Genomic DNA, 26,126 nt, shown 5'->3' with positions numbered 1-26,126 from the left:
CTTTCCCATAACAGTGAAAGAGTTATATGTGAACCTTATTAAAAAGCCCAAACAATATCAGATATCATAGCCTTCTCTCTCTCTAGCCCGTGGTGGGTTGGCATCCCAGTGAAGGTCAAGGCATATGGAGGATAATAGTCTCTGGGGTTCAAGCAGCCAGATGTGACTAAGAAGATGAAGAAAGTAAAATCTTAAGCACCATTGTCATTATTGTCTCATCACACAAACAGGCAAAACAGTCTTGGTTGGTGTGGAAGTCCATCGTCTTAAGTGTGGGGTTTTCCTTAAAACATTAAGCATAAGCGAGGCAGGGATATGTTATAGAAACACATTCTTTCATTAACAAACAAACAGAAGAAAACAATATTTATAGAATTCTTATCACATGAGAGGCACGGGGCTAAGCTTATGCATGGATTAATCAAATTAACACAATACATATAAAATATATCTTCATATTATTATTTTATTTTTCAGATGAAAAGACTAGGGGAAAAGGGAAAAAGAGGATTCTTTAGCTAGTTCTATGATCTTTCTGAATTTATTTTTATATTCGATAGCCGTTTCAAATGAGTTCTTTTTTTTTTACATCTTGTTAAGCAGAATTTCTTTAGACCCTTAAAAATATAATAAGCACTGTGACTCTAGTTAGAATATGCCCATGTACGACGGGGCGAGGACAAGTCAGCTGCTAAGAGCTGCAGTCCCAAGACTGCTTTGCAAAGCCAGTCCGGAGGTTAGTGATATAAACGCTTTCCCTTACGCTGTTCTTACATATTGCAAAGAGGCATTAAGCTAACAAGCATCGAAAATGAGTGCCCTTAGACATGGCAGATCATTCATTGGAACCATTCTTCTCTCAGGGAGAATGAAAGTCTGGAGAGAGAGCACTGGCTGACCTCACCCAATTAACACAGTCCCGATGCAGGCAGAACGGACAGCAGTGACAGGACTGTGCTTCAGGGATGTGTGTTCCCGGGCTGTGGTCCAGGGTTATGTCAACAAGGATCATTCTGGGTACCATTTCGGTGCCTCTATATTGGACACGAGAGAAAGACAGAAGGGGAAAAGATAAGGGAAAACTATAGGCTATTTTTTTTAAATGTACTTGAGAACTTAGCTTTTCCCTTAGGACATGAGCTCTTTCAGAGCCTGTGTGCAGCTGCAGCCTGAAGCTTGACAAACAGGTCAGGAGGATGGGAAAGTACTATAATAGCAGCACTACTTTTCCCAGGGAAACCGAATCTCCTAAATGTTACAACGCTTCAGTCTGAAGTTTAACTAATAGACTGTCTTTAATCTAGAAATTGAACCAGGCAGCAGTAAACTATAGAAGGTTTAGCCTGCATTAAAAATACACATCGTTACATTTTATATCTTTCCTTGTGTTTAATAAGAGAAAATGAAAATTTCCGAAAACCTATTATTAAAGGTATAGAGGCCTGCTTTCTGTTTTGGGATAGTGTTCATATCATGCAAATGGGCTCTAAAGCTTTTAAAATAAATAATGTTTATTTTTTCTAAGAATGGGATCCAACAAAAAAAATCAACAAAGAACTCAGATTTTGAATGGTTTTATGGAGGAGGGGGTGTGATTTGTGCTAATATAGTTTCTGTGCTAATACTTCATTTCTGAATCCACGGTAACATAGGCCAAGTGGCTCCCTATTTCAGGGAAGTCTTCACAGTTTCAGTTACTTCCTAGGACTCTGGTTGCAAGTATACCTATGCCACTTTCTCGCTGTCTTGTAAGGGAAAAAACCACCTAAGTTTACCAATCCTTAGTTTCAATTCTATAAAATACATTATCATAAGTAATAGAGAACGCTTAGCAAAACATCTAGCACATAGTAAGTGCTTAATATATTTACGGGTACTAACACATTTACTATGTGGCGTGTAAGAGAAAATTTCATTCTTTGGAACAATCAGATCTTGTATCTTTTTTTGGAATCAAGGCATATGATGGGAAGTGAAGCTGGCAATAGCCCTGAATTATTTTAAGCCAAGTCAGATGGGAGAAAATAGATTATTAATTCAATGCCAATTGAATTAGGACAAGCTTAGAATTTTTGTCCTTATATATAGATTGGTCCTGTCTCAAAAATCTTCTCTAGCTAAAAGATAATCTAAATTGAATATGATTTCATTTAGTGGACGCTTTCTAGACACCAAGCATCAAGCTATGTACTTTGCTTAAGTCACATCTGTTTAATCTTTACAGAAAAATATGAAGGAAAACATATCTCCATTTTTAAAACAGAGCAACAAAGACTGAGGAACATTCAGTAACTTGCCCAAGGTTACATAGAGAATAAGCAGTGAAGGCAAGGTTAAAAAAATTAAAAACCAATAATCTAGCTGAAATAAATTATTTGCCTTGTATCTGAAATACCATGTACATGATTTGACTCACTCTAGAATGTGAGTTCTTACAATTTATTACTCTTGGTAAACACTGACTTTTGTGTAGCTTTGCCCAGAATAGACTACTTTTTATTGAACTGATTTGCCAATCATCCAGTGTTTCTAGACTAATTTCTATACTTTAAAAATAACGTAAAAAATGTGGAGTCTTGTAAGCCATGCCAATAAAATGCCTTAAGATAGTGATTTAATAATCTGGAAGTTTCTTTAACAATATAAGAGACCAATTCCTTTCTTCTCTATTTAGCTCAGACCCCAGTACCTTAAATATTCGTGCAAATTGTTTCCTCCTCCTACATTATGTCTACTATAAATTTGCATTTTGTTTCCATTATCTTGAATTAATTTGTATGGGCTTCATTTTTAATACAATCAAATAAGTTCTGAAAATACATATTTCATTATTTTAAAAATGTGGGAAAAAGTAACCTCAAATGACGGAGTAAAAAGAAGTAAATTAAATGCATGGTTTCAGATTTCGCATGTAACTCACAAGTCTGTATGTTTGCAAGGCAATTTATTTATTCAGAATCAAACAACTGGAAAGCTCATGTAACTGGACTTTCTTCCACACCTCATCCACTTTTATATAAGGAAGATAAAAATGGCAATCTGATAGTGTCCATGTTGTGTCATTGTGTCAATATATACTCAACCCAGCCTTTGACACTTAAAAAAATTATTTAGACAATAGGGAAAAAAAATGGCATGAGACATTATCAAAATGATGTATTTTGATTCATTAAACCAAAAGTAAATAATATTCCTTATAGTTTTATGCTATGAATATTATGGGGTCCCAATTCTAACACAATTCAGCAAACTGTACTGAGTACCTATTCTATATATGTGTTTTATGGAACTAAAGTCATGAAGGAGGTATAGTACTCTGTCCTTAAAAATAAAATGAAAGGTGAAATTAAAACAGTTAGCTTTCATCTATTTATAAAATGAAATATATAGAGAAATATAATAATTTCCGAATAACTCAAATGGCTGGTTAACCAGAATATATCACTTCTAGGTTAATCTAGATAGTGATTCTCAAACAGGGATGATTTCCTCCCAGAGAACATTTGGCAATGTCTAGAGACATTTTTGATTGTCATAATGGAGGTGAGGATGGTGGAGAGGAATAAGATGCTATTGGCATCTAGTGGGGACAGAGTAGAGGCCAGAGATGCTAATAAACATCCTACAATGCACAGGACTGTTTCTTACAACACTTTTCTTTCCCCAAATGTCAAAAGTGCTGAAATTGAGAAACCTTGATCTAGACAATAGAAAGCTTATCACTTTAAGATAATATTTTATATCAGCAATAAGTTTATATAATTTGTACTCTTTAGTTTTTAGATCCTCAAAATATTAGTATTACTAGAGAGTACTCACTCTCAAAAATAAAGATAGTCAATAAACTAATGACCTACTATTTGACAAAAGTAAAATTGGAAAAGAAAGCCATAGGAGATGAGCAAATAAGAGTATGGTGTTTCAAAGTTATTAAAATTGGAATGGCCCCATATAGGCCAGCACTCTGGTGTTCTCATAAAGATACTAGCACATTCTCTGGTCATAAAGTATTCATTTAGGCATAGTATTACAACAATGTCAACATTATTAGGATCTCCTTGGTCACCTTCCACATATGCATTTTCATTTTTCCCCTGACACAGTCATTGACGGAAATATTGGTATAGGAGTGTGCTTGTCCAGTTGTAAAGCTGAGCTATCATGCTGTGTTTTAAAATTGTGGCAATCCTATCTGAGGACTTCATTAGAGAGTTAATAAAATCAATGCAATATTGCTGCCATTCTACAGCAAAGATCCACCACTGGAAAGTATGTGTTTTCCCCAGGTAGATTAAAGCATTCATTTTGATGGCATTTCTTTGTAATTAAAGGGAAAGTTCAGGCTGAGTTAAAAGCAATAAATGCAAAAACTGTGCAAAGAAGCAAAATCTCAAAATGGTGGTGTGATAGCAAACGAACTAATAAGAAAACAAGGATGACATGGCTTTTATTAACAAACTTTCGCACAAACTTTGAGTCAGTAAACTCAAATGAAATAAATAAGCCAAAAAAAATATAACTTTGAATTGTGCTAATAGGTTCTCCTAATTGATCAGTTAAAATTCCTGTTTCCTTCCTTTTCTCTTCCACTTCCAACATTTGTGAAAGCTGCTAATCGTCATATTGTTGCTTTTATAAATTCTGTTTACTTTTTGCCAACCTAATTAGCCCCATAAAACTCACCAGCTAGAATACTGATATTTGTTCAAGCCTCATGTCCTCATCACAACGTATCTACATATATAATAGAATACATGTATTCCCAGGAATTCTGAAAAAACTTCCACATAAATAATTTTAATTATTTTATTTATTAGCTTAAAAATGGGAAAACTCTACTCAATGTCTTAATTTCCAAAATATTTATGTTATGACAGATAGTATGAAACATTTTTACTATTGCGTTCATTCTCTATCCATTCAACAATTATTTGTGGTGTGCCCCACTTTTCACAATACTGAGAGACTGAGCGTATGGGTGGTACATGAAATAGGTAAGGTTCCGGCCCTGAGAAAACTCACATTGTGGTGCAGAAGACAATCAATAAGAAGCAAATATATATTTATACACACACAGAGTATGGATAGGGCTGGTTTAGGTGAGTTGGTCAGGGAGGACCTCCCCGAGCAAGTCATTTGAGCAGAGGCCTAAAAGAAGTTAAGTAGTGAGCCATGCAAATATCTGGGGGAAGAATATTTCAGGCTAAGGTAAATATTCAGGCATATGTGTTAAGTTGAAAATTAACATCGAAAGGCCAGTATGACTGGGGTAGATTGACAAAAGGGAAGACAGTGTTAAGGTTAAAGAGATAGCTGGGGGCAAAATCATGGGTCTTATAGGATTTACAAGACTGTGGTTTATTACCAAGGGTTGAAGAAATAATATAAGAAAACAAACATCTTATTTCACTAATGATTAAACAACAAAACATTGCATTCCTCATCCAAAAGGGATTTATAAACTGCTTACAGGACACTGTCATGAGTTAGAAACTATTTTAGACAACTAGAGCAATGATATGTACTTTGGGGCAATTCAAGATTCCCTAACTATCTTTAGTGGCAACATCACATTCTTTTTAAAGTTTCTAAATATAAGTTAATTTAAATAATTTTATTTTTTTAAATGGATGCCACATTTATACAGTAAGCATATGACACAGCCCTTGCTCTAGGTGAATATGTAATCTGGTAAGGAATATGATATATCCACATAGAACAGAGAACAATGATAGAACATTGTCAGTGCCAATACAAGAGGAGTGTGTTGTGTGGATGACGAGTAGGGAGTAGGGAGACAGTATAATTTATTTGATATCCAAACTGGAACATTTTTGAGAGTGAAAGGGGGGACTATTAATAATCTTGCTGGGAAAAATGGTATGAATTGTCACTGTTCCAAGCAAATCAGGACACAAGTTAATGATATATCTATAGAATTTCAGAAGAGTTCATTGTAAATTAAAGTGACTCCTGAAACCTTCCTCAAGAAAACGGCGCCTGCACTTGGCTTGTGTCTAGGCATGTGACGTGGCAGAGGGAAGATGGGAATGCATTCTAGTCCAGGGAAATAACATTGTAAGAGACATATCACTTTAAGAATCACCCCATCTAAGATGAAGCATTGTTGATTATGAAGAGTGGGAGATAATATTGGATGTTAAGAAAGAGATGGGTTGAGGTATAAGAGCAGAGCAGACTGTGATAGGTTTGAAATTCCATGAAGGAGTTTCAAAAGAGAGTCACTTAAGGTCTATTGGTAGGTATGTGACATGAATAGAATAAAACTACTCCTAAACTCTAATTTGATATGAGATGAGAATATTACAGTACAACATATATATAAAATGTATAAAGTGTACATATATTTTAATTCTGCATAATTTATATGTTGTTACATGATACATTGGAACAAGAATAGCATATGGACATGTTACTGACATGCAAAGTCAAACCCCCTCTTTTATGCATAAATATATTTTTAAGTAATGGGAAATGTTTTATGAGGTTTTTAGAGTGACTACTAGATTGATTCTGCAAAGAAAGTAAACATAGCAAAAGTTTTATATATTTATGTTAACATTTTAGATAATAAAGACCATTTATGAACACTTACTATAGTCCTGAAATTATGTTAACACTTTTTCTGAAATTTGTCCCCAAATCTTATGAACTAGGTATTATTATAAATATTTTACAGATGAATAAACAGAACTGAAGAAGTCAGGTAATTAGCTGAAAACTGCACAGCTGCTAGGTCATAGTGCAAAGATTCAGGCATATTTTTGCATTGGTGTAAAGTCCATGAGATTTTCCGTTTTTTACCTCACACCTACACATGTGGTCACTGAGTTGAGCCCCACGTGGCTCAGTTCTTGCACAGAGGTCTCAATTGGAATGGTAAGGTGGTACCTAATGCACATCTCATTTCACTCTACTATATATGATTTGTGTTAGTATCACCAATATTTAAAGCTTTTCTTTCCACTAAAAATAAGGGATAAATACTATCAATAAAAAAATTGATCTTCCTGCTCTGCCCGTTTTCTGATATGATGTATCCTGATATTTCTTGATTTCCATTTATGCAATTTATTTGCAGTCACAGTTTCTTCAGGTGATCTCTATAAATCAGAATCTCCCATTTTCGCCTTTAACAGTAAGCTCCTAAATCAGTGGTTTCTGAGTAAATTGATCCACCAAACAACTGATTTGTATCCCTGAACTTGCAGGACATTTGGTCCACCCCAAAAAGGTCCTTGATAATTTGGTCTTATCCGTAATGCCCATGAACATATTTGGTCCATGCCAAATGGTTTTGGACAGGACCAAATATCAAGAACTTTTTGGGGTGGGCCAAATGTCTACATGGACATTTTAGACAGAACCAAATATGACCAGATGTCAAGGACCTTTTGGCCAAAACCACGTCTTATGGACATTTTGGACGGGATTAAATGCCAGCTAATCATCCTTGAAATTTGCAGTAATCCCTACAGACATACAGTTTTCCTATTTCTAAAAATATAATACCATTTAACCCTCTTGGGTTCCAAGAAAATTATAGTATTTTAATTTCAGTTATTATGGTTCCTTAGTAGTTTTGTGATTTTGGAAAATATCACTGAGTCAATCACCAGAATTATTAATTAACCAACAAACTAGGAAGAGAAGAATGGGGGGAAAAATACATTACAGAGCCCACACTCGTGGAGAATATAGAGAACACATCTAAGTAATCAATACTCAACAAAGAAGTGTGAACACGTTTTGCTTTTAAGTAAATCTCTTTTGTATCCAGGAATTAGAAAAAGTGTTGAAGGCAGTATGGGAACTGCCCAAAAAACAGCTGGTTTAGGAAACCGAAGTCTAGAAAACTTCTGGGCAGATAAATAAAAAAGAAAGGGGAAATATGGAAAAATAATCGACTCAGAGAGAACCAATGTATTTTTTCCATTCAAACCTTTTATTTCCATAGTATATGCATGCCACACATCCTGAATATCTAACATTAATATCTGACACGAATATTAGGCTCAAAATTATGGCTACTCTTACTTACCTTAAATATGTCCATTTTAAAGGCATATTCCTTCTTTCTTATGTGTTCTTTGATTGCTCAAACCCACTATTATTCGATGCTGGACTTTGTCATAATGTTTAGTTCACAGACATATTTTGATAATAATTAGAAGAGATTAGCTATTTGGAGGTTAAGATGCAAACAGAATTATAAAAATGAAAAATCATCTGATTTTTGCAGGAAAAATCCCTTGTAGAATTAGAAAGAGAATAGATTCTAAATAGTTCTTGTACCGTCTATATTAGTATAACTCATATCAGCTTTTCTATTTTTTCCAAAAAGATGAACTAAAAAAGGCCTAGCCAAAAGTTTCCTGCTTTGTGAATTCGTATGAATAGAAATTTGAAGATTTGTTACAGTGATTACATATCAACAGAGATAAATATGTATTTTATGAGTAGGATTTTTTTTCTGAAGCAGGTGAGCCATAGGGACAAACCCCCAGAGCAGAAAATAAACCATTTCAGTGCCTCTTGATAAATGGACAATATCCGCTATTTCTATATGGTGCACGGCAATGTGACAAATAAATTACCTTCATTAAAGATTTGCATGAAGGATTAATGAGCATTAGTTAAGCCATAAAAGCACAAAGAATGTTCTTGAAAAATTACATTGAGTGTAAGAAGAAGTTGAGCGGCAGAAAAATCTCGTTATAATAATTTATCTTACCTGAAGATTCTCTACTACACCTATATGATAAATGTAATGCAAAAGCAACCAGGGTTCTACATTTAACATGCAAAATTTAGGCAAATTATAACTGTAGAGGATTTTGTCCTCTGTGACTCACCTACCTAGAAGGGGAATCATTTATAAAACTCGTATTTGTTTCTGTTAATATTTACCCTGCAATAAATCTTCAAATTTAAACCATAAAATTTACATAGCATAAAATTAAAAGAAGTAAAGATATCTTTTAAAAATTCACTGTCAATGAAAAATGTTGAATGCTTTGAATACTTACCTTAAGAATTTTCTTCTGCTTTCAATACATACAGCTAAATTGAAATTTAATTATTTTAGTTACATACAAATGACAAAGATCTTTTGGTTAAAAGATATTTTACTAAATAAAACACAGAAAAATGAGAAAACTTTATTTTGCTAACCAAGATTTTTATTTTCCTGCCTTTGGAATGTGGCCCAAGATTAATGCTTTCTACTCATCAAGGACTGCCATCTTGCAGACTCCTGTTAATATCAGATAATACTGGATTATTTATGTATGGGACAATTTTTCGTTAAATATTTGGAAAACTCTATAAATCCTAATGTAAGAGGAGATGAGGACTAAGTATCCACTTTGTGATCATGCAATAATATTGCTTTTACCCCTATGAACATGTGCATTTCGGGCACACTGTGCTGCTGTTTTACAGTAGGTCTCTCTGCCAGCAGGACACATTCTCACCATTCTACATAGTTAAAACTTGTGTGGCTTTGTAACACAGTTTAATTAGATTGTGACTCGATGGTTGATAAGATTATCCAGCAATCTGCTTTTGACTGGTGAGTGCGATTTAAACATTGCTCTGATTATTTGCTGTTTAAAGCATCAAAGTTTTAATTGGCAAAATTGGACCCCATAACATATATAACTCAATCTAATAAATACTTGAAACCACTAGTAATCAGGTTTTTCTTTTATCAAACAAAGATCTGTGCTCAATAATAATTCTTGGTTAAGTTATTGATCTCTGTATCTTAGTTTTCTCGTCTGTAAAATGGGCTCACCTATCCTTGCAGGGGTTAAATAAATTAATATAGAGCACACTGTCTGGTACATACTAAGTGCTGTACAAGTTTATCAGATCCTATTGGTGCCACACCCAGATCTCCCCCACCTGGTTAATGCATCTATCCAGCAGCTGCTCCTTCTCCAGAGAATTTCTCTTACATAGGAAATTGTGTTCCCGAAATTGTGTTCCCTGCCCTTACTGCATCTCACCTTCGCCAGCCAACAGCCAAAAACCAACTGATGCAGGGGAGGAGCGTACGAAAGGCTGAATCTCTTTACCTTCCTTTGCCATACTTGCCAAAATGCAATGAAATGTGTGTTCCAGAGCCCCAAGTGGGATTAGTCTTAAACTAATCTCTGGCAGGGACCACATCTTTGCTTAGTTTTTTTTTTTTTTTTTTTTTCCTTACCCTCTCCTGTTTCCCTTAATTTCTTCTCCTGGGAACACTCTATCAATAAATTACATTCAAAAGAATCCCCTTCTCCCCTTTCTAGGAAATTGACCTAAGACAATAAATGTTCACTGTTGTTGTTGTTATTATTATTAAGCCGTCTCATGTTCTGACTTGAGGAGGATAAAGTTTTAGATTTCCTTGGTCGTGTCTAATGGATGGACTGCAGTCTTCCAGTAATTCTCCACACATATCGTCTCTTTAAGTTAAGCTCTTCATAACTTTGATAAGCACATCAAGGTCGTGTTCCCTGGCAAGATTCTAAGGTATATATATTCTATTGTTGATTAACAGCTGGGATTTCTGGGCTTTAACAATAAATTGTGGGAAGTCTTGAGTGAATGAATTTTAATGCAAAATTCGAAGCCTAAGTTGAACTTGCACCACTGACTATTGCACGCTGTTAAGTAAATGCTGGTCCTTGACCTGATGAAGTTTACAATTCAATAAAAATAACTTTAAAACCCCTTAGCAAAGCAAGAAATTTAGGTTGCATTTTGAAAAGAGTTAGCAATGACCTTTATATCTAGACACAGGACTCCTGGGATAAAAAAATGTCCTCTGTGGTGTGAAGCATTCCACAGAGAAAATAAAAATAGCCACTGTCATCCAGTTGGTCTAATCACTTAAACTCTAGAACTTGGAATTCACTTACTCAGAGTCATTTGAGTTGAAGATCATGAGAGAATGTCAGTTACTAGTGTTTCTGTTATAAATATTCTTTTCTTTATCTTTCGTTTTCTTAAAGATGTTTTGAATTATATGCACATAAAATTTTATTTTGTCTTGGTAACATATTACAATTTTAAAGCAGAATTCTGCTGCTTCTGGCTCTAGTAATGAACATAATGAAAATACATGTCTCAAAAACTTGAAAAAAAAGGAGAATTAGTGCTTTGTTTTGTTCATCCAAGATAACTGAAATTTAATGTAATAATACAGCCTGCCTTTGTATTAAGGTAATTTCATTTTTAAAACATAGAACAAATGTTCTTTCTTGCATTCTTCACAATATTTAAAAAATGTCTTGATTCTCTCAGCATTAACCAAGTGTCAGACAGCTTTGTTCTACAGTTACTCCCAGGATCTTTGCTTCTGGATATGTTTTATAGGTGAAACTTTTGACACGTGTAGAAATTAAATCCAAGTGGACAAGGTTCAAGGTGAATCTGCATTGTACCAAATCCTGCGTTATACTAGGTCATTTATCCCGAGCCCACACCTATCCTTATAGAGCAGTTCCTGCATGTTGAACACTCACATTTAAGTGGCTTATCTAATCCTTAGCACAACCATATCATATAGACTTTACTATCCCATTTTATGGATACTGAAATTGAGGCTCAGCAAGATTAGAATCTAATAATTGAAGCAGTATGATATAATGGTAAAATATGGGCTTAGAATGAATCAGACAAGTTTTAGTTTTTTCTCTGGTACTTATTAGCTGTAATTTTCCACTGGTCCCTTCACCTGTTTCAGGTTTAGATCTTTGATGTTAAAGATGATTATGATAATATTGATAATAATAACTACATCTAGTTCTGCAGTACTAACCTTACATGTAATATCTCATTTAACCTACAATTTCCTCCATTAATTGCATTTTACAGATGAGAATACTAAAGCTTTAGTAAACTTAAATAGCTTGCCCAAAGGTATATAGTTGCTAGATCATGCATCCATCTCTGAAACTCTGGTCTTTGAGATTCCAAAGTGCACGGTCTTATTCACTCACGATGCTGCCTTCTAATCTGTGTGTGGGGGGTGGGGGAGTACTAAGTGGAAAAACGTGTAAAGTGTGTGACTCATAGTAAACTCTCAAGTTAGTTCCTTCACCAGCCCCACCTTACATCTCCTTAATATCCTAAACAGTGCTTTGCATATAATAATTTATCACCACTTGTTGATACTTTTAGTTGTCTTGATCTCAGTCCCCATCCTAAATCTAGCAGCCAAAATGATCCTTATATATGATCCATTTAATAACCTGAGCTGCCAGATCAGCTTCCTCACTAAAGTGTCAGTGAACACGTTCGAGTAGAGGCGAAATGACTGACCATCCATGGAGGCTGTTAACCTGACAGAGAGGTTAAAATTTAATGCCCCTTCAACCTCTGTCCAATGTGCCGAGTAGAATAAATCATGAAAATATTTCATAGTAACTTTGTAAACATGATCTTTTCTCTTTTGTTCATTGACAGTACTTTCTAGATTCTTAAAACTGCCAACATTATTTCTTAGTGTCTGTATTTAGCCCAACTTCAAGCATCATCTTTGACTCATATGCGCAAGGTCCAAATAAGTCTATGTACACCTTAGAAAATTTGGTATGAAGTTTAAAATGTGAAAAAAATCCACTCTTGTTCTTAAAATTTAGAGAGAGGTATAAAAATACATATATAGATAATTTTTATCCTAACTATTCATTTGTTCCTCAAATATTTATTGAGCAACTACATGCCAGGCATCCTGTTGGGTTCTATGGATATAGCGGCAAGAAAGTAAATTTAGTCTCTGCCCTGCTAAGAATACTTGATGTGGCTAATAATGACATTTTCTATCACAATGAAGGTATAAATTAGCAATGGAAAAAGATATTTCCTACTAATTTCAGATTGTATCCCCTTATGTTCAGTCGTAATGGATAATGGATAAGTAATAAGTAATGGATAATTAATTTCCTTCATGATGTTGTTAATTCTAAAATCCAAAATGGTAGCATCAGCTGCAAATTTTCTAAAAACAAAGTAATTGTAGTGCCAATTTTTAAAGCCAAATTGTTTGTTCCAGTAACTTACTAAATTCCCCTATTCAAGTATCTTCACATCAACTAATTCATCAAAAAAAGGAGGGAGAGGTGTCATAATAGATGATGGAATTGTGAAAACAAATGTGATTATAGTGAAATTAGTAAAAATTGAAATGCTTATGGCATATACTTTACTAAGCAGCATCCAGTAAAAATTTATGCAAAAATATATCAAATTATAAGTAAAAAACTTAAAAAATTAAAAAAAATTATATTTTTACAATAAAGAACAAATTATATTTGTAGTTATTTGACAGATATAACATTAAATCTCACATTACACGGAATAACCAGAAAAGGATAAAATCAGGGATTTTGCTAAATACAGCTCATTAACTGAAAATTTTACCATAAACCGTAAAATCAAGTATATCATAAAAATAAAAAAGCTTCTGATTTCTAGGTTTTTGTTTTTATAGCTGAGAAAGATAAAGAAAACAGGCTCTCTAGAAGAGTTGCATTATTAATTGGGTAGTGAACAAGTCAGACACTATATCCATTGTGTTCTCTCTAAATCCTTTGACCCAAAGCTTCTAACATGTACACACATTATGAGAAAGAAGAATGGTTATTTTCTAATTTGTAGTTATATTAAATAATATTGAAATGAATCTTATATGATTACACATTGAAATTGTTTTCAAGGACTTCAGAGAGTCCAGTATAAAATTTCATTCCCTTTTTTCACAATTTTTATATTAACGGCACTACAGTTATGAGAAATGAGCATCATTGCCCATATGAGTACTCTTGTTTTTATGCCCTGCAGATGTGGAAATATATCATTTAAATAATCATCTTATTTGTCAGAAGAGTGAAGAGAAGATAGTCTGTTTCGTGACACTGAATCAATTATAGCAACTGTGTTGAAAGTCTGCAATGCATGAAGCCATAAAACCCGGACATTCAATTAGGACAACAGACAGATAGAGCCAACCTAAAAACTTTTCTACTACCAAAATCTAGACATGATAAGTAAAATAATGAAAATTTTAATATACAGCTAAACTCACAAAAAAGAAAAGGAAATCCTCAGATATCAGAAACAAACAAGAATCCAGGGCTAAAATCCTAACTTAAATCTGGTAATAGTGTTAATCCTGAGGAGATCTTGGCAGTCAGGTGGATCCTTTATATGTCGTGGAAATAGATTCTAAAATCCAAGAACCTGAGGATAAATGCTCAGGCTGAGATAAAGGACAAGTCTTTGGGTCTACCTGAGAGGGGAAGTTAGAATAGTAATGTCTGCTCCAAGCCAGGCCCATAATGAGCTATGTCCTCAGTGAACTTGAATGACTTTCACTGACTCAGGGAAAAAGACAAAAAATCTCCCATGAGAAGCCAAAACCTCAAGCTGACCCAGCACATGGGTTTGTAAGCCAAATGTACATTCTCACGTAGTACAAAGAGTGCAGTAATAAAATTCAACATAAAAATTGATCCCAAGTAGATAGATCCCAAGTGGGGCTTGTGGTAGAAGCTGATGCAAAAGCATCCTTGAGGGAGACTCACAACCTAGGACACACAGGATATCTCAGAAAGTAGTCATCATCTGCTAAAACAAGGAGTACTCACTGAAGAATCATATCAAGAAGTTCTAAAACATTTTTAATTGTCTCAGCTAAACATACTATTAAAAGAGAACTTGAGAAAAATGGGAAAATCACAATTGACCAACTAGTCTCAATAGGCTTCGGAAATGAATAACAATATTAAAATTTGAATACTTAATAAATAAGCTTGTATTAAAATATTTTTAAAGATCGAATACTAATTGGTATGAAACAAAATGGTATATGAAGCTAAAGACTAGGACCCCAAAGCCAACTATGTTTTACTACCTCCCTGAGTTATTTTATAATCTTCAGACTCTGACATTTTACTAAAAATATAATTAATGCTTGTTTTTTATGATAGTAGAGAAAAGTTTGAAAAAAATATTAAATAAATGCTTATAGAGAGTGAAAAACCTTATAGGAGAAAGTGAACAGCTATCTTAAAAGATATTTAGCCCAACACAATACTTTTATTTTTGGAACAGGTAGAAAATCCAATCCAAACTCAGGTTGTCAGCTTTTCTATTGTATACACTTTTCTACTTTTTATCCTTTTTGGAATTATGAAATGCTTTGCTATGTAAAACTGAAAACTTATTTTAAAAACTAAATAAGCATTTTTGAACCCCCAAATATTCAATTACTTGTAAAATTTGAGAAAATGCCAATTTTGTATAAATAAATTTTGTGTAAAATTTTTTTCTATTCTAAAAATATTTTACAAAACATTGACTAAACAAACACTCTCAGTGTAAAAGAAATAGTATTTCAATGAACGATAACCTTTAATTTAATTGTTCACTGCTTTCTTTTCTCCCAAATTTCAAGTAATACAAACCAAACGTTGAGGTAACTTCAGTAAAATCTAACCTAAAATAAAACTGCAAAAATATCAAAATGTCTGTGAGTGATGTGTGAACAACAAATGAAACTCTCATTGTAACACTTGGAAGAATTCATATTGTTAAATGTGAGAAGTCCTTCAATTTACAGTGTAGTTGAGCAGTGTGAGAAGAGAATCAAGTACTTCAATTATACTCTATGGGTTTTCTTTGAGTAAAGCCACATGGATAATATTAATAAATTCTTAATAAAATATCAAAGGGACTAAAGACTGCCAAGTGGTAACTGTAGCTATAAAACAGAGTTCGCTTTGTAAAACATTTGTTAAAATATTTGAAAGTTTTCGATATTGTGTATGTGTACTATAATTATAAGCTAATGCATTATAACATTTCAAAATTCTCCGATATCTGCTAGAACTATAATATATGCCTTAGAAGTAATAAATATTGGCTAAATCTTGGTTAGAATCAACTCATCATCGAAGTTTTCTATGGAAAACAGATCAAAATAATATTTAAGAACCCAAAATTCTTTCAGTGTTCTTTTAGATCCTCTTTACTGTTTTCCTTATATTTGAATGGAAAACATAGAAGGAGCTCCTAACCAAACAATTTTAAGGGAAAGGGAATAACAGAAATGTTATTTTTCATATGCTATAAATACTTGTTAAGTGTTAAGTTCCTGGTTATATTAACTTATTTGAAAGCTTATGAAATAGATAATATTATTCTCATTTTTTGAATAAGAAAACCAAACCTCAAAGAGTTAGTTAAAATCTGGATCAATTTAAACCTTCTGTAAGTAGCCAAGTTGACTATACTGCCTCTGGAAGTCCCAATTAACTGAACTAAGTGAAGAAAACACGGGAGGAGAGGATTTTTGGACAGAGGAAATATAATTTTTAATGTTCATCAGTTGTTTGTACACGATACACCTGTCTGTGATGATATCTATGAAAATGTTTCTGATCCTTCTCATGAGTTAGCCTATGGCATCACCTTTCTTAAACACATATTCATGAAAATTAATGATTTATCTTTACTGGAAACATTATATTGGTTGTAAATTCAATTAAGATAAAAAATTAAATAATAATAATAGATTGGGGTGGGGGATTCTATTCAAAGTTAATTGATCCATATATAATTTTTGTAATGAGTTACATTGACTTTTAATATAGATGGATAGTCTTCAAGTCTCTGCTTGAGTATCCAGAAAGGCTGACTAAACGCCAGGTTCCCCATTGGAAACTGGGAGGGCCAGAGTGATGAATATATTTTTAACCAGCCATGGTAGATAGATAGGTATAGGTGGACGGAGAGAAAGATAAGAGAAAAAGAAAGAAAGAAGGGAGGGAGAGTGGGAGGGAGGAAGGGAGGAAGTTAGGGAGGAAGGAAGTTAGGAAGGAAGTTAGGAAGGAAGTTGGAAGCAAGGAAGGAAGGAAGGAAGGAAGGAAGTAGAAAAAGGCATAAAATAGGACTTCCCAAGCCTCACTGTAGATTAGAATAACATGGTGAACTTTTTAAAAACTCAAGGAACTAGTTATACTACACAAATAACTCTGGGGAAAGGGGACCTTGGAACATGCTCTTTCAACCATATCATAGGTAATTCTAATGCCTATTGAGATTTGAATGCTATTAACCTACACGCAATGCTTCCAATGCCTCATCTTCTATTTACTCAATCACAATCTGATTTTGATCCTCATTCATCTATTAAAGATGCCATTCAGTGATATCTCACATGCCAATCTTAAGGAACATTTTTCTTTATTTTATTGGGCCTTTTACCTTATTTGACATTATTTAATTTTTTGAAATGGTTAAGCTATGGGCGCCTGACACTACATTTTCTTTATTCTCCTTGAATCTTTCCAACAGTTCCTTCTCTCTCACCCTTTGAACATTTTCTTACGTTTGTTTAGACATTTGTACTTCCCAGAGAACTATCTTATCACCATGTCCACTCTCCCCAGTCAGTCTCATCTACTTAAATGGAATCAATTATACCAATATAATGACTACTCGCAAATTTAACCTTCACCACAGATTGCTTTTCCCGGACTTCAACCACATATTTCCCAACTGCTGGAGCTCCTTACCTGGATTTGCCTCACACGCTTCAAACTCAAATGTCCTGAAAGTGAACCAATTATCTTTAAACCAGTTTGATTTCGTATATCTCCGTCCTGAACTTCTTGTGCCATCCTCTTCCCAGCCCCGCAGGGAGATAAGTCCAGTGTTCCTGGACTGTTTGTCTCTTCCTTTGTCTTACCTATGATATATTTCTTGGACTAATGTACTTCTTATTATTATTATGGTCATGGTTCTGATTCAGATTTCTTCAGCCCTTATCTTCAGTATGAAATATCGTCTATTGTTCTCTCCTGCAACCTTGCTCTTACTTAAATCAGAATCACTAGAATAACCAACTAATGTACATATCTATGTCAACTCTTTGCTGGAAAATGTCCAGTGGTGCCACACTACATATAGGATAGAGCACAAGCTCCTTATTATAACATATGCACCATACTAATCTGTGTTTAGTAATTTGGATTTATCTCCAATCTCTCCAACATTTTCTCTTACTACTCCTTTTCTTGGATTTTTTACTCCAATAACACAAAACCGTTGGTAGTGGTCCACTCGTACCATTCAACTTCTTGTCTGAATGACCTTCCTCATTTGTTTCCTCTGATTGGAATACCTTCAGCACCCCATACACTCTTCACCTGGCTAGCTCCAACTCATCTTCTAAGACTCTCAAATTTACAATAACAAAGCATAAATTTCTGCCTTGGCCTCCATATTCAAAGATAAAACTGCCTTCTCAATTTCTTTAATTGAGCACCAGATGGTATGTCAAATTTAATCTGTCAAAATTAAACTCCTGGTTTTACACCACCACATCTCCAAAGAACTGCTCTTTCTGTGGTCTTCCCATTTAAGCAAAGGCAAATATATTCTTCTAGTTGTTCAGTTACTCAGGTCCAAAATCTTACTCCTTGACTCTTCTCTTTCTCACGTTTCATAATCAGTCCATCAGCAACTCCTGTCAACTCTACTACCACGTTTTTACCAGAACCAGTCACTCTCACCACTTCACCACTGCTGTCACTACCACCATCATTCTAGTGCATATTATTTATATCTTTCATGGCTATTTTGCAAATAGCTTCTTAGGCTAGTGGACATTATTCCTCCTGCTCCCCTCTCCCTGGTCCCTTTTTTGTCCTCAACACTGTCTCTTCTCTACTCAGCAGTCAGAGAGAGCTTTTAAAATATAAATTCACATGCCCTGCTCAGCCCTGTCACTCCCTAGCTCTCTTAACATGTCTTTGTTTTCTTCATAGCACTTATTGCCACTTGACATATACTTATTTGTTTGTGTATTCTTATTTATTCCCACTATCATGAAAGCTCCGTGAGAACTGACTCTCAACCCGAATTTGTTGAACAAATGAGTATATGAATGTAGCTCAGGTGTCTCTTAAGAAGTTTTTGCTGATCGACATGACTGCCCCTCTCCCATACCCTCCTTGCAATAGAATATACATCTCCATTTCTTTATTCCACATTGCATCATAGGCTTGGGCAAATCTCTCTCATTAGACTGATCTTTGGGAATGGGAAACTGTCTCTCTTATCTTTTTAATTTCAGTGCTATCATAGTGCCGATCATCTAATACACATTCAACACACATTGGAATTGAATGGATGGATGGGTGAATGGATGAATGGATGGATGGATGGATGGATAAAGGCTAAGTATCCTTAAGAAATATTCAGCTCTTCCTGTAGTTATTAATAACAGTCCTTTGAAGATAAAATACTAAATTATACAGATATCTGGATCAAATACGTATGGCTTGCAATATATCTAACACTTAGTAAAGGCTTTGCTGTTTGAGCTTTAACTGTTAGTAAAATAATTTGTGTCTTTCAACAATTGAATTTTGTGTATTTTCAGAGATCATCTATAGCTGGGTATTTAACGAGTTCCCTTCCTTTGTGGCGGAAGACAGCCGGCGGTTCATTTCCCAGGAGACAGGCAACCTTTATATTTCTAAAGTCCAAACATCAGATGTGGGCAGCTATATTTGTCTGGTGAAAAACACAGTGACAAATGCTCGAGTACTTAGTCCTCCAACACCACTCACTCTGCGTAATGATGGTAAGTTGCATGGCACAGAGTGAAATGATCAGCCACCTCAGATGTGAAAAATAAAGATGTATTAGTGTTTTTCTAAGCACTTAAACCTAGCACAAATAAAATAAAAAGGTATTTGCTATATTTAGAAACTCTACATTTTTAGTCTGATTATGCATACCTTAGGATAAAAATTTTGACATAGGAAAGTGATGACCTATGGATGAGAAATACTAAGCACAATGTTACTCTAATGCCAAAAAGGGAGAGAATCTGAGAAGATGAACTGTAATGAAGACTCCATACTTCTTTTCTTTGCTTTTTAGTGCCTCTGTATAGCATATGTGTACGAATCACAAGTATTTTAGAGGTTCACTTTTCATTACCTTTTTATTTTAGCTAGCTTCGAATTGAATGTTCAGGTTTTAATACTTCAGTGTATAGTTATTATTGTTATTATTACTTTTCCAATAATAGGAGCAGTTGGAACTTTAACTTTTAAGTGCAATTCAGGCAGAAATGATGATTCTATGATTATAGGTATTGCCATCTATCTAAATATCTTCAAATTTAAACACCTCATTTGTAGTTATAGGCGTTTAGAGTTAAGCGTTTCATTAAAGAAGTCAAGTGCTATATTACAGCTGATATATGATATGTGGCTTGTTCTCTCATGCAATAAAAAATCTATGAAGGCATTATTAAGAAGTGAGCTTGAGAATCCTGATTGATTGTGAAGCTTAAAAAATAATCTATTTCAACACTACTCTTTTATATGCTTAGTTTTAGAATGTATGTTGCTGGAATGTGTGGTCAGAGTTATACCACAAGATTTTTGCTTACCACTTAGTTTCTTATCTTATATATTTAGACTTCATAGTATATATAATATTTGCATATATGCATATATATACATATAGTAGTAATAATCCTATCAGGTAGAGAGTATAAATGCAATATCTATTTTAGAGGTGAGGAAGCCAATATTAGAGAGATGAAGGCCCTACCAAAGGTTACACAGCTGGGCAATGGCATGGAGGAATAGATGGGAAACAAGAATATAAATTGGGAGAACAATTCAGAGGCTATTGAAACTAACTATTCAGGAGGTGATGAGGGACAGAATGAAAGCAGTGGTAATAGCATTCGTGGGCAGGAAACATACCTGGGATATTAAGGAGGTAGAATTACCAGGATATGATGATTAATTCAACGTGGAGCTCTAGGGTAGGAGGAAGCTTTGTCATAGTTCACTGAGTTGGTGATGATTCTCTTCATGAGATGAGATAACATAGATGAAGGAATAGATTGAGGAGTTGATGAATGTGAGGAATTCAGCTTTGGATATGATAAGATGAAATATCCATGGGAAATCTATGTGGAAATATGCAGTAGGTATTCAGGTATATATGCCTAATATGCATAAGAGAGGGTTAGGCTAGAGAAAGAAATTTAATCTACAGTCGTTGTGTATTTCATCCCTACGGTTAAAGCCATGATAGTGTATATAGTATGCCAACTTCAGGATTATAGAAGAATGTCTAGAAGAGTGAAAAGAAAAAAGGAAAACAGATATGCATTTTTAAAATTTGTCTAGGCAAAATCTCAGAGTTGAAGCAATTCTCTACAAGCCATTTCCATAAAATCTCTGAGCATTTTGTCATTAATTCCTTGAGAATTTAAAGCATCTTTGTCTGAAAATTGTAACATTTTGCTGACTAACCAATAACTAGTTCCACTTACACTATCCATTTATGTAATAATATTTTACATTTGGATAGTGCCTGAGGCTGCGGAGGCTCTTCTGCCTTCTTTTCACACAATAGACCTAAACATTACATTAACCATGACAAGGGACAGTAGCACATGTATAAGTCGGAATCCAAAACTGATACCACCTTCACTAGTAATTTAAAAATTTGGTACCCATGTTCAACAGCCTCTTGCACTTCTTTTATTTCATGGTCCAATTGTATCACTTAACTTTACCTTCTAGCTTCCATGGTCAAATAGTTCAAGAATAATTAGAACAAGTTTTTACTACTATTTAAACTTCCTTGCCCCTCTGTCTTCTATTGCTCTTGTTTGGCAAAACCCCAACTTACCATACCTTTAATCTGTGACTGACTTGAGAATCTGAGAGCTAGTAGAGAGTTACAGCTGCCATGGATTCATGATCATCAGATCCAAATGGGAAATCAACATTGCCACTCAATCCTACTAAGTTTTTGTGAATGGTTAATCTGTAATTCTCCCAAAAGTTTTTGGAAGCCTCTCTGCTTTCCTTAAACTGGACTTCTCCACCACTACCACTTCACAAAAACTATATAAGTATCAAATGCATCTTCCTACTAATAAAATTCAAATCTACATCTCCATCCACACTTTTTTTCCCTCATCCTATTTCAGTTGAGATACTATTCTCCTATTAGAACCAATCCCTCCATCTTTGACCCTTGATTTTCATTTCCTCTGGTCTTTTCAGAACATTACACTGTTAGTCATTATTTCTTACATAACCAATACTACGTCACTAAACTAATAAATATTTTTTAGTCATCATATTAGTTGAGTTTACTGAAGCTGTTAAAATTGTTGAATAATTTTTTCTTTTACGAACATCTATATTTTCAAAGAATCATTATTTGAGCAGTACTATATGAAAGGTTCAATAAAGCAATACAAATAAGCAAAAGGAAATTGCTATTTTAAAGTTAACATTTAGGTTCAAAAGAAACAGGTGGAAAACATTTGCTAAATTTCAGTTACATCATTCAATGACAGTCTTATTTAAGATTTTATGAGAGAAGTTAGAAAATTCACATTTCTTCTTTCTGTAGATTATTTAAGGTCATTGTTTCCTTGACGGTTATTTGTCCACTAATGTTTATTTACTTATTTATTTTTTTGTGTGAGGAAGATCAGCCTTGTGCTAACATCTGCCAATGCTCCTCTTTTTGCTGAGGAAGACTGGCCCTGGGCTAACATCTGTGCCCATCTTCCTCCACTTTATGTGGGATGCCACCACAGCATGGCCTGACAAGTGGTGTGTCGGTGCGCACCCGGGATCCGAAGCTGGGCCGCCAGCAGCAGAGCATGTGCGTTTAACCGCTACGCCACGGGACGGGCCCCTAATGTACTGATGAGAAAAAAAAGCCCACAGCCCTCCCTCCCATCAAATCCCACTCCCTAAAGCCAATTTCCTAACTTTTCCTTTTTTTCTTCATGAGCTTCTCATATAATGCTAGAAAATATCTATGCTTCTTCTTTAATCAAATTTAGACAACAACTGTTGACCCCCTCATATGATAAATATACATATGCTTCTTCTAGCCTCTATTTTATATTTATGTAATAGTTTTCTGTTGCATACCTTTTTAACTTTGATAATGTACTTAAATCTCTACTGTTCTCTTAGCTCTTGAAAATAATTCCTAACTTCCTATGATATGAAATGAAGATATTTTTATTCCTCCTTTTTTCTTCAGCCTTTCTATGCTACTTTTATGTCCTTTTGTCTGCCACTTTTCTCTGACGTTCTCTCCTGCAAATACAACCACATGTTCTAAACTTTCCCATAAACTAACTGTAAAAGCTGAAAATCAGGAGACATTTACAAATTATAACTATATAATTATCATTCGGTATCATATTGTTACAAGTTTTTAAGTTATTTTTAGATATGTTTGCTCTCCTATATGTGTTTTTCATAAGCGAGACTTAAATTGAATATAACAAGGAAAATAAGATTGTGATACATTTTGGATGTGGTTTCTCTTAAAATTCTGCTGTACAAATATAATAGCTTCAATAATAGTGTTTAAATATAAACATGAGTCATCACAATGCAAATGGTAAATGAAAACATTGGTGTGGTTAAGAATGCCCATGAAAAGAGTATGAAATGAAGAAAAGTTAGCTTAGGACCAAGCCTTGAGTAATCCAAATTGCATTGGAAGGATAAAGAATGAAAATCCTACAAAAGATAGTGGGAAGGAGAGGTCAGAGAGCTAATAGGAAAAACAGTAGTGCAATGTCAAGGAAGCCAAAGGAAATGAGTGTTTCAGTAGGAAGTGGGCGTGCAGTTCAAGATGGTGGACTGAATGCAGGTGTTTGTTGCCTTTCCCCCTTCTGAGACCCTACAAGAAGAAATGCATATCATCAATGAGAATGCTGAAGGAGAGGAAGCATTTCACTAACAAATGAGACATTTTGATATATTTCTGGAGGAATAAAGAAGGATGTGAGTTAAAAGATTAAACAGGTGGACAAACTAAAACATAGAATAAGTTTAAGTGTCTAAAGAAGGGACTCAAGACCGCCCAGTGGAAGCCTGAAGAAGCTCTGAAATCAAAGTTAGCTAAGGGTGGGCATAAGAAATGGGACTGAACAAAGGGAGACTGAAGGTATGAATGTTGAACATCTGTTTCAGTGAAATATTGGAATCCCTTCTCTTCCCTATCCTCACATGCAAAAGGACCAAAGGGCTTGTCTCTTAACAATGTGAATGAACTTTCCAGGAAAGCTAAAGTTTTTAACGTGAATGGTGGCACACAATGCAAACCCTTCTCATTCCGGCATATGGGTGTCCATAGCCTGACAGCCAGTTCCTTGTCTTCACATCAAAGCAGAGCTGACTATCAACACACCTTCCCCAGCCATCCCTCCACCCCCACCTCAGAAGGGAACCAATTCTACAGACAGGGGAACCCGCAACAACTTCCAGGCTTCTCAGACTTGACATTCACATGCAATTCTAAGTTAACAGTTTCTACTAGAAATTACTGAGCTTATTGAATGATTACAGAATTCATACCAGGATAATGTGTGAAAAACAGGAAACTTTTAATATTATTCCAAGAAATGCATAGGCTAGACTGGAATCATTTTTAAATCAAAAACTTTCATATCACTATTTGATCTCTCTTCAAAAAAAAATAATTGAAACAAGTGTTCATGAGAAGGACATATTCCTGAATGTTTTGCCAAGTAGGTGGCATATATTAAACATTTAGTCTGAAAATAAAAATAGAATGTGATTGTGGATGAATCCATTTATTGTACCACAGTTAGCTGCAATTCCTGCCAGGTTTTACAAACCTCTCAGTGCAGAGACAGGCATTATAATGCATATTTCTGCAAACTTGGCAAACACCTCTGCAGGGGTTTGAATATAAAAATTATGTTTAATCTGCTGTGACCATAGAGTTAGCTATAAAAATCATTTCAAGAACGTTGTGCTTTTACACTTCTCTAAAAACAAAAAAGTAGACCTTTCTAAAAATACTAGAGGCTATATGCATAGGCACATTATTTTCTTTCAAGTACAAATAAAATTTTATGTGTAAACTATTGTAGAATTTATTGTCTTAGCTGGGGTTCTCCTAAAGCAAAGCTTGAAACACAATTTTCTTGTAGGTAGTTTATTTGAAGTTTATACCAGAGAGCAGGAGTGTGGGATGAGGTGGAGTTGAGGAGTGAAACAGGGTGAAGAGGGTTGTATCATAGAGATGACCACTTCTACAGGCAGCTGGAGCTGGATCCCACAGGCCCACAGCACTCAGAATAGTCTCCTTGGTGGACATTTGGATGGGCTTCCAGCTCCCATTCCCCGAGGGTGGCTCCACAGGCAGGTAACTCCTGTGCACAGTTGCCCTCAAGTTGCAACTGTGTGATACTGGTTGCACCTGCACAGACCTTGTTGCAGTGGGAGTTGCAGGAGTTAAAATTCTGGCCAAGATCACTTGAGTTGGTGCACAACGAGTGTCTGAAACATAGGTGATAGTATAGACAATTTTCACAGCCTTAGAACATTTGCTTACAGAAAGGAATTCCATCTAATACGGATAAAAATTCAAATGCCCTAATGTGGAAGACTTATTTTTCTTATAAATTAAGACTCTATCATTTATCTATTCAGTCAGTCAGTATGTTTCATTTATTGTGTGTTAGGTTCTGTGACATATATACAGATACATATATAAGGTTTTTGAGGAGCTCACGGGCTAGTGAGAAAGACAGATAATTACAATGCATCGCTATGATAGATGCACAGGCATGTGTTGCTATGGTAACCCCAAATAGGAACATCTAACCTATATGACACTAATGGTTTGGAGGGTAATGAACGAAGTGCTTGCATTCCACATAACACAGCAAATTTGTTAAACACCTCCCCTTTAACTACATCCCTCTTTTGCCAAGCTTTCATTTCTACAACCGCCATATCTCTCCCTCAACACACCTCTGACTCTCCCCACCAACGCTATTGCCTGTAGTCTCCCTTCAAGATCTCACTGTCTCTGTCTTAAGTATGGAAATTTCATACTTTCATTTGAGTTACCATCCCAGTTCTCAAGGAACTTTTTTTTTTTAGCTTATTTTACTTTTATTTAACCAACACTTACATTTAATTACTACATGGGAGGCATAAGCATCTTCCCACAATCCACTAGGTACAGGACCAGGCTCTTCACTCCTC

General features: G+C 34.8%; 1 protein-coding gene across 4 annotated transcripts in view; it reads left to right on the top strand.

The window, feature by feature from the left end:
* The window catches only part of CNTN5 (contactin 5), an 812,742-nt gene that overhangs the window by 459,995 nt on the left and 326,621 nt on the right, over positions 1-26,126 (top strand). For all 4 annotated transcript variants that reach the window (XM_058545360.1, XM_058545362.1, XM_058545361.1 and 1 more), the window contains one exon: positions 19,466-19,669. In XM_058545360.1, the coding sequence (XP_058401343.1) occupies positions 19,466-19,669 (204 nt within the window). The remainder of the gene's footprint in view (positions 1-19,465; positions 19,670-26,126) is intronic.

Source organism: Diceros bicornis, chromosome 7 (assembly GCF_020826845.1).
Source record: "Diceros bicornis minor isolate mBicDic1 chromosome 7, mDicBic1.mat.cur, whole genome shotgun sequence".
Taxonomy (NCBI): domain Eukaryota; kingdom Metazoa; phylum Chordata; class Mammalia; order Perissodactyla; family Rhinocerotidae; genus Diceros; species Diceros bicornis.
This window is presented reverse-complemented; position numbering and strand designations above follow the sequence as displayed.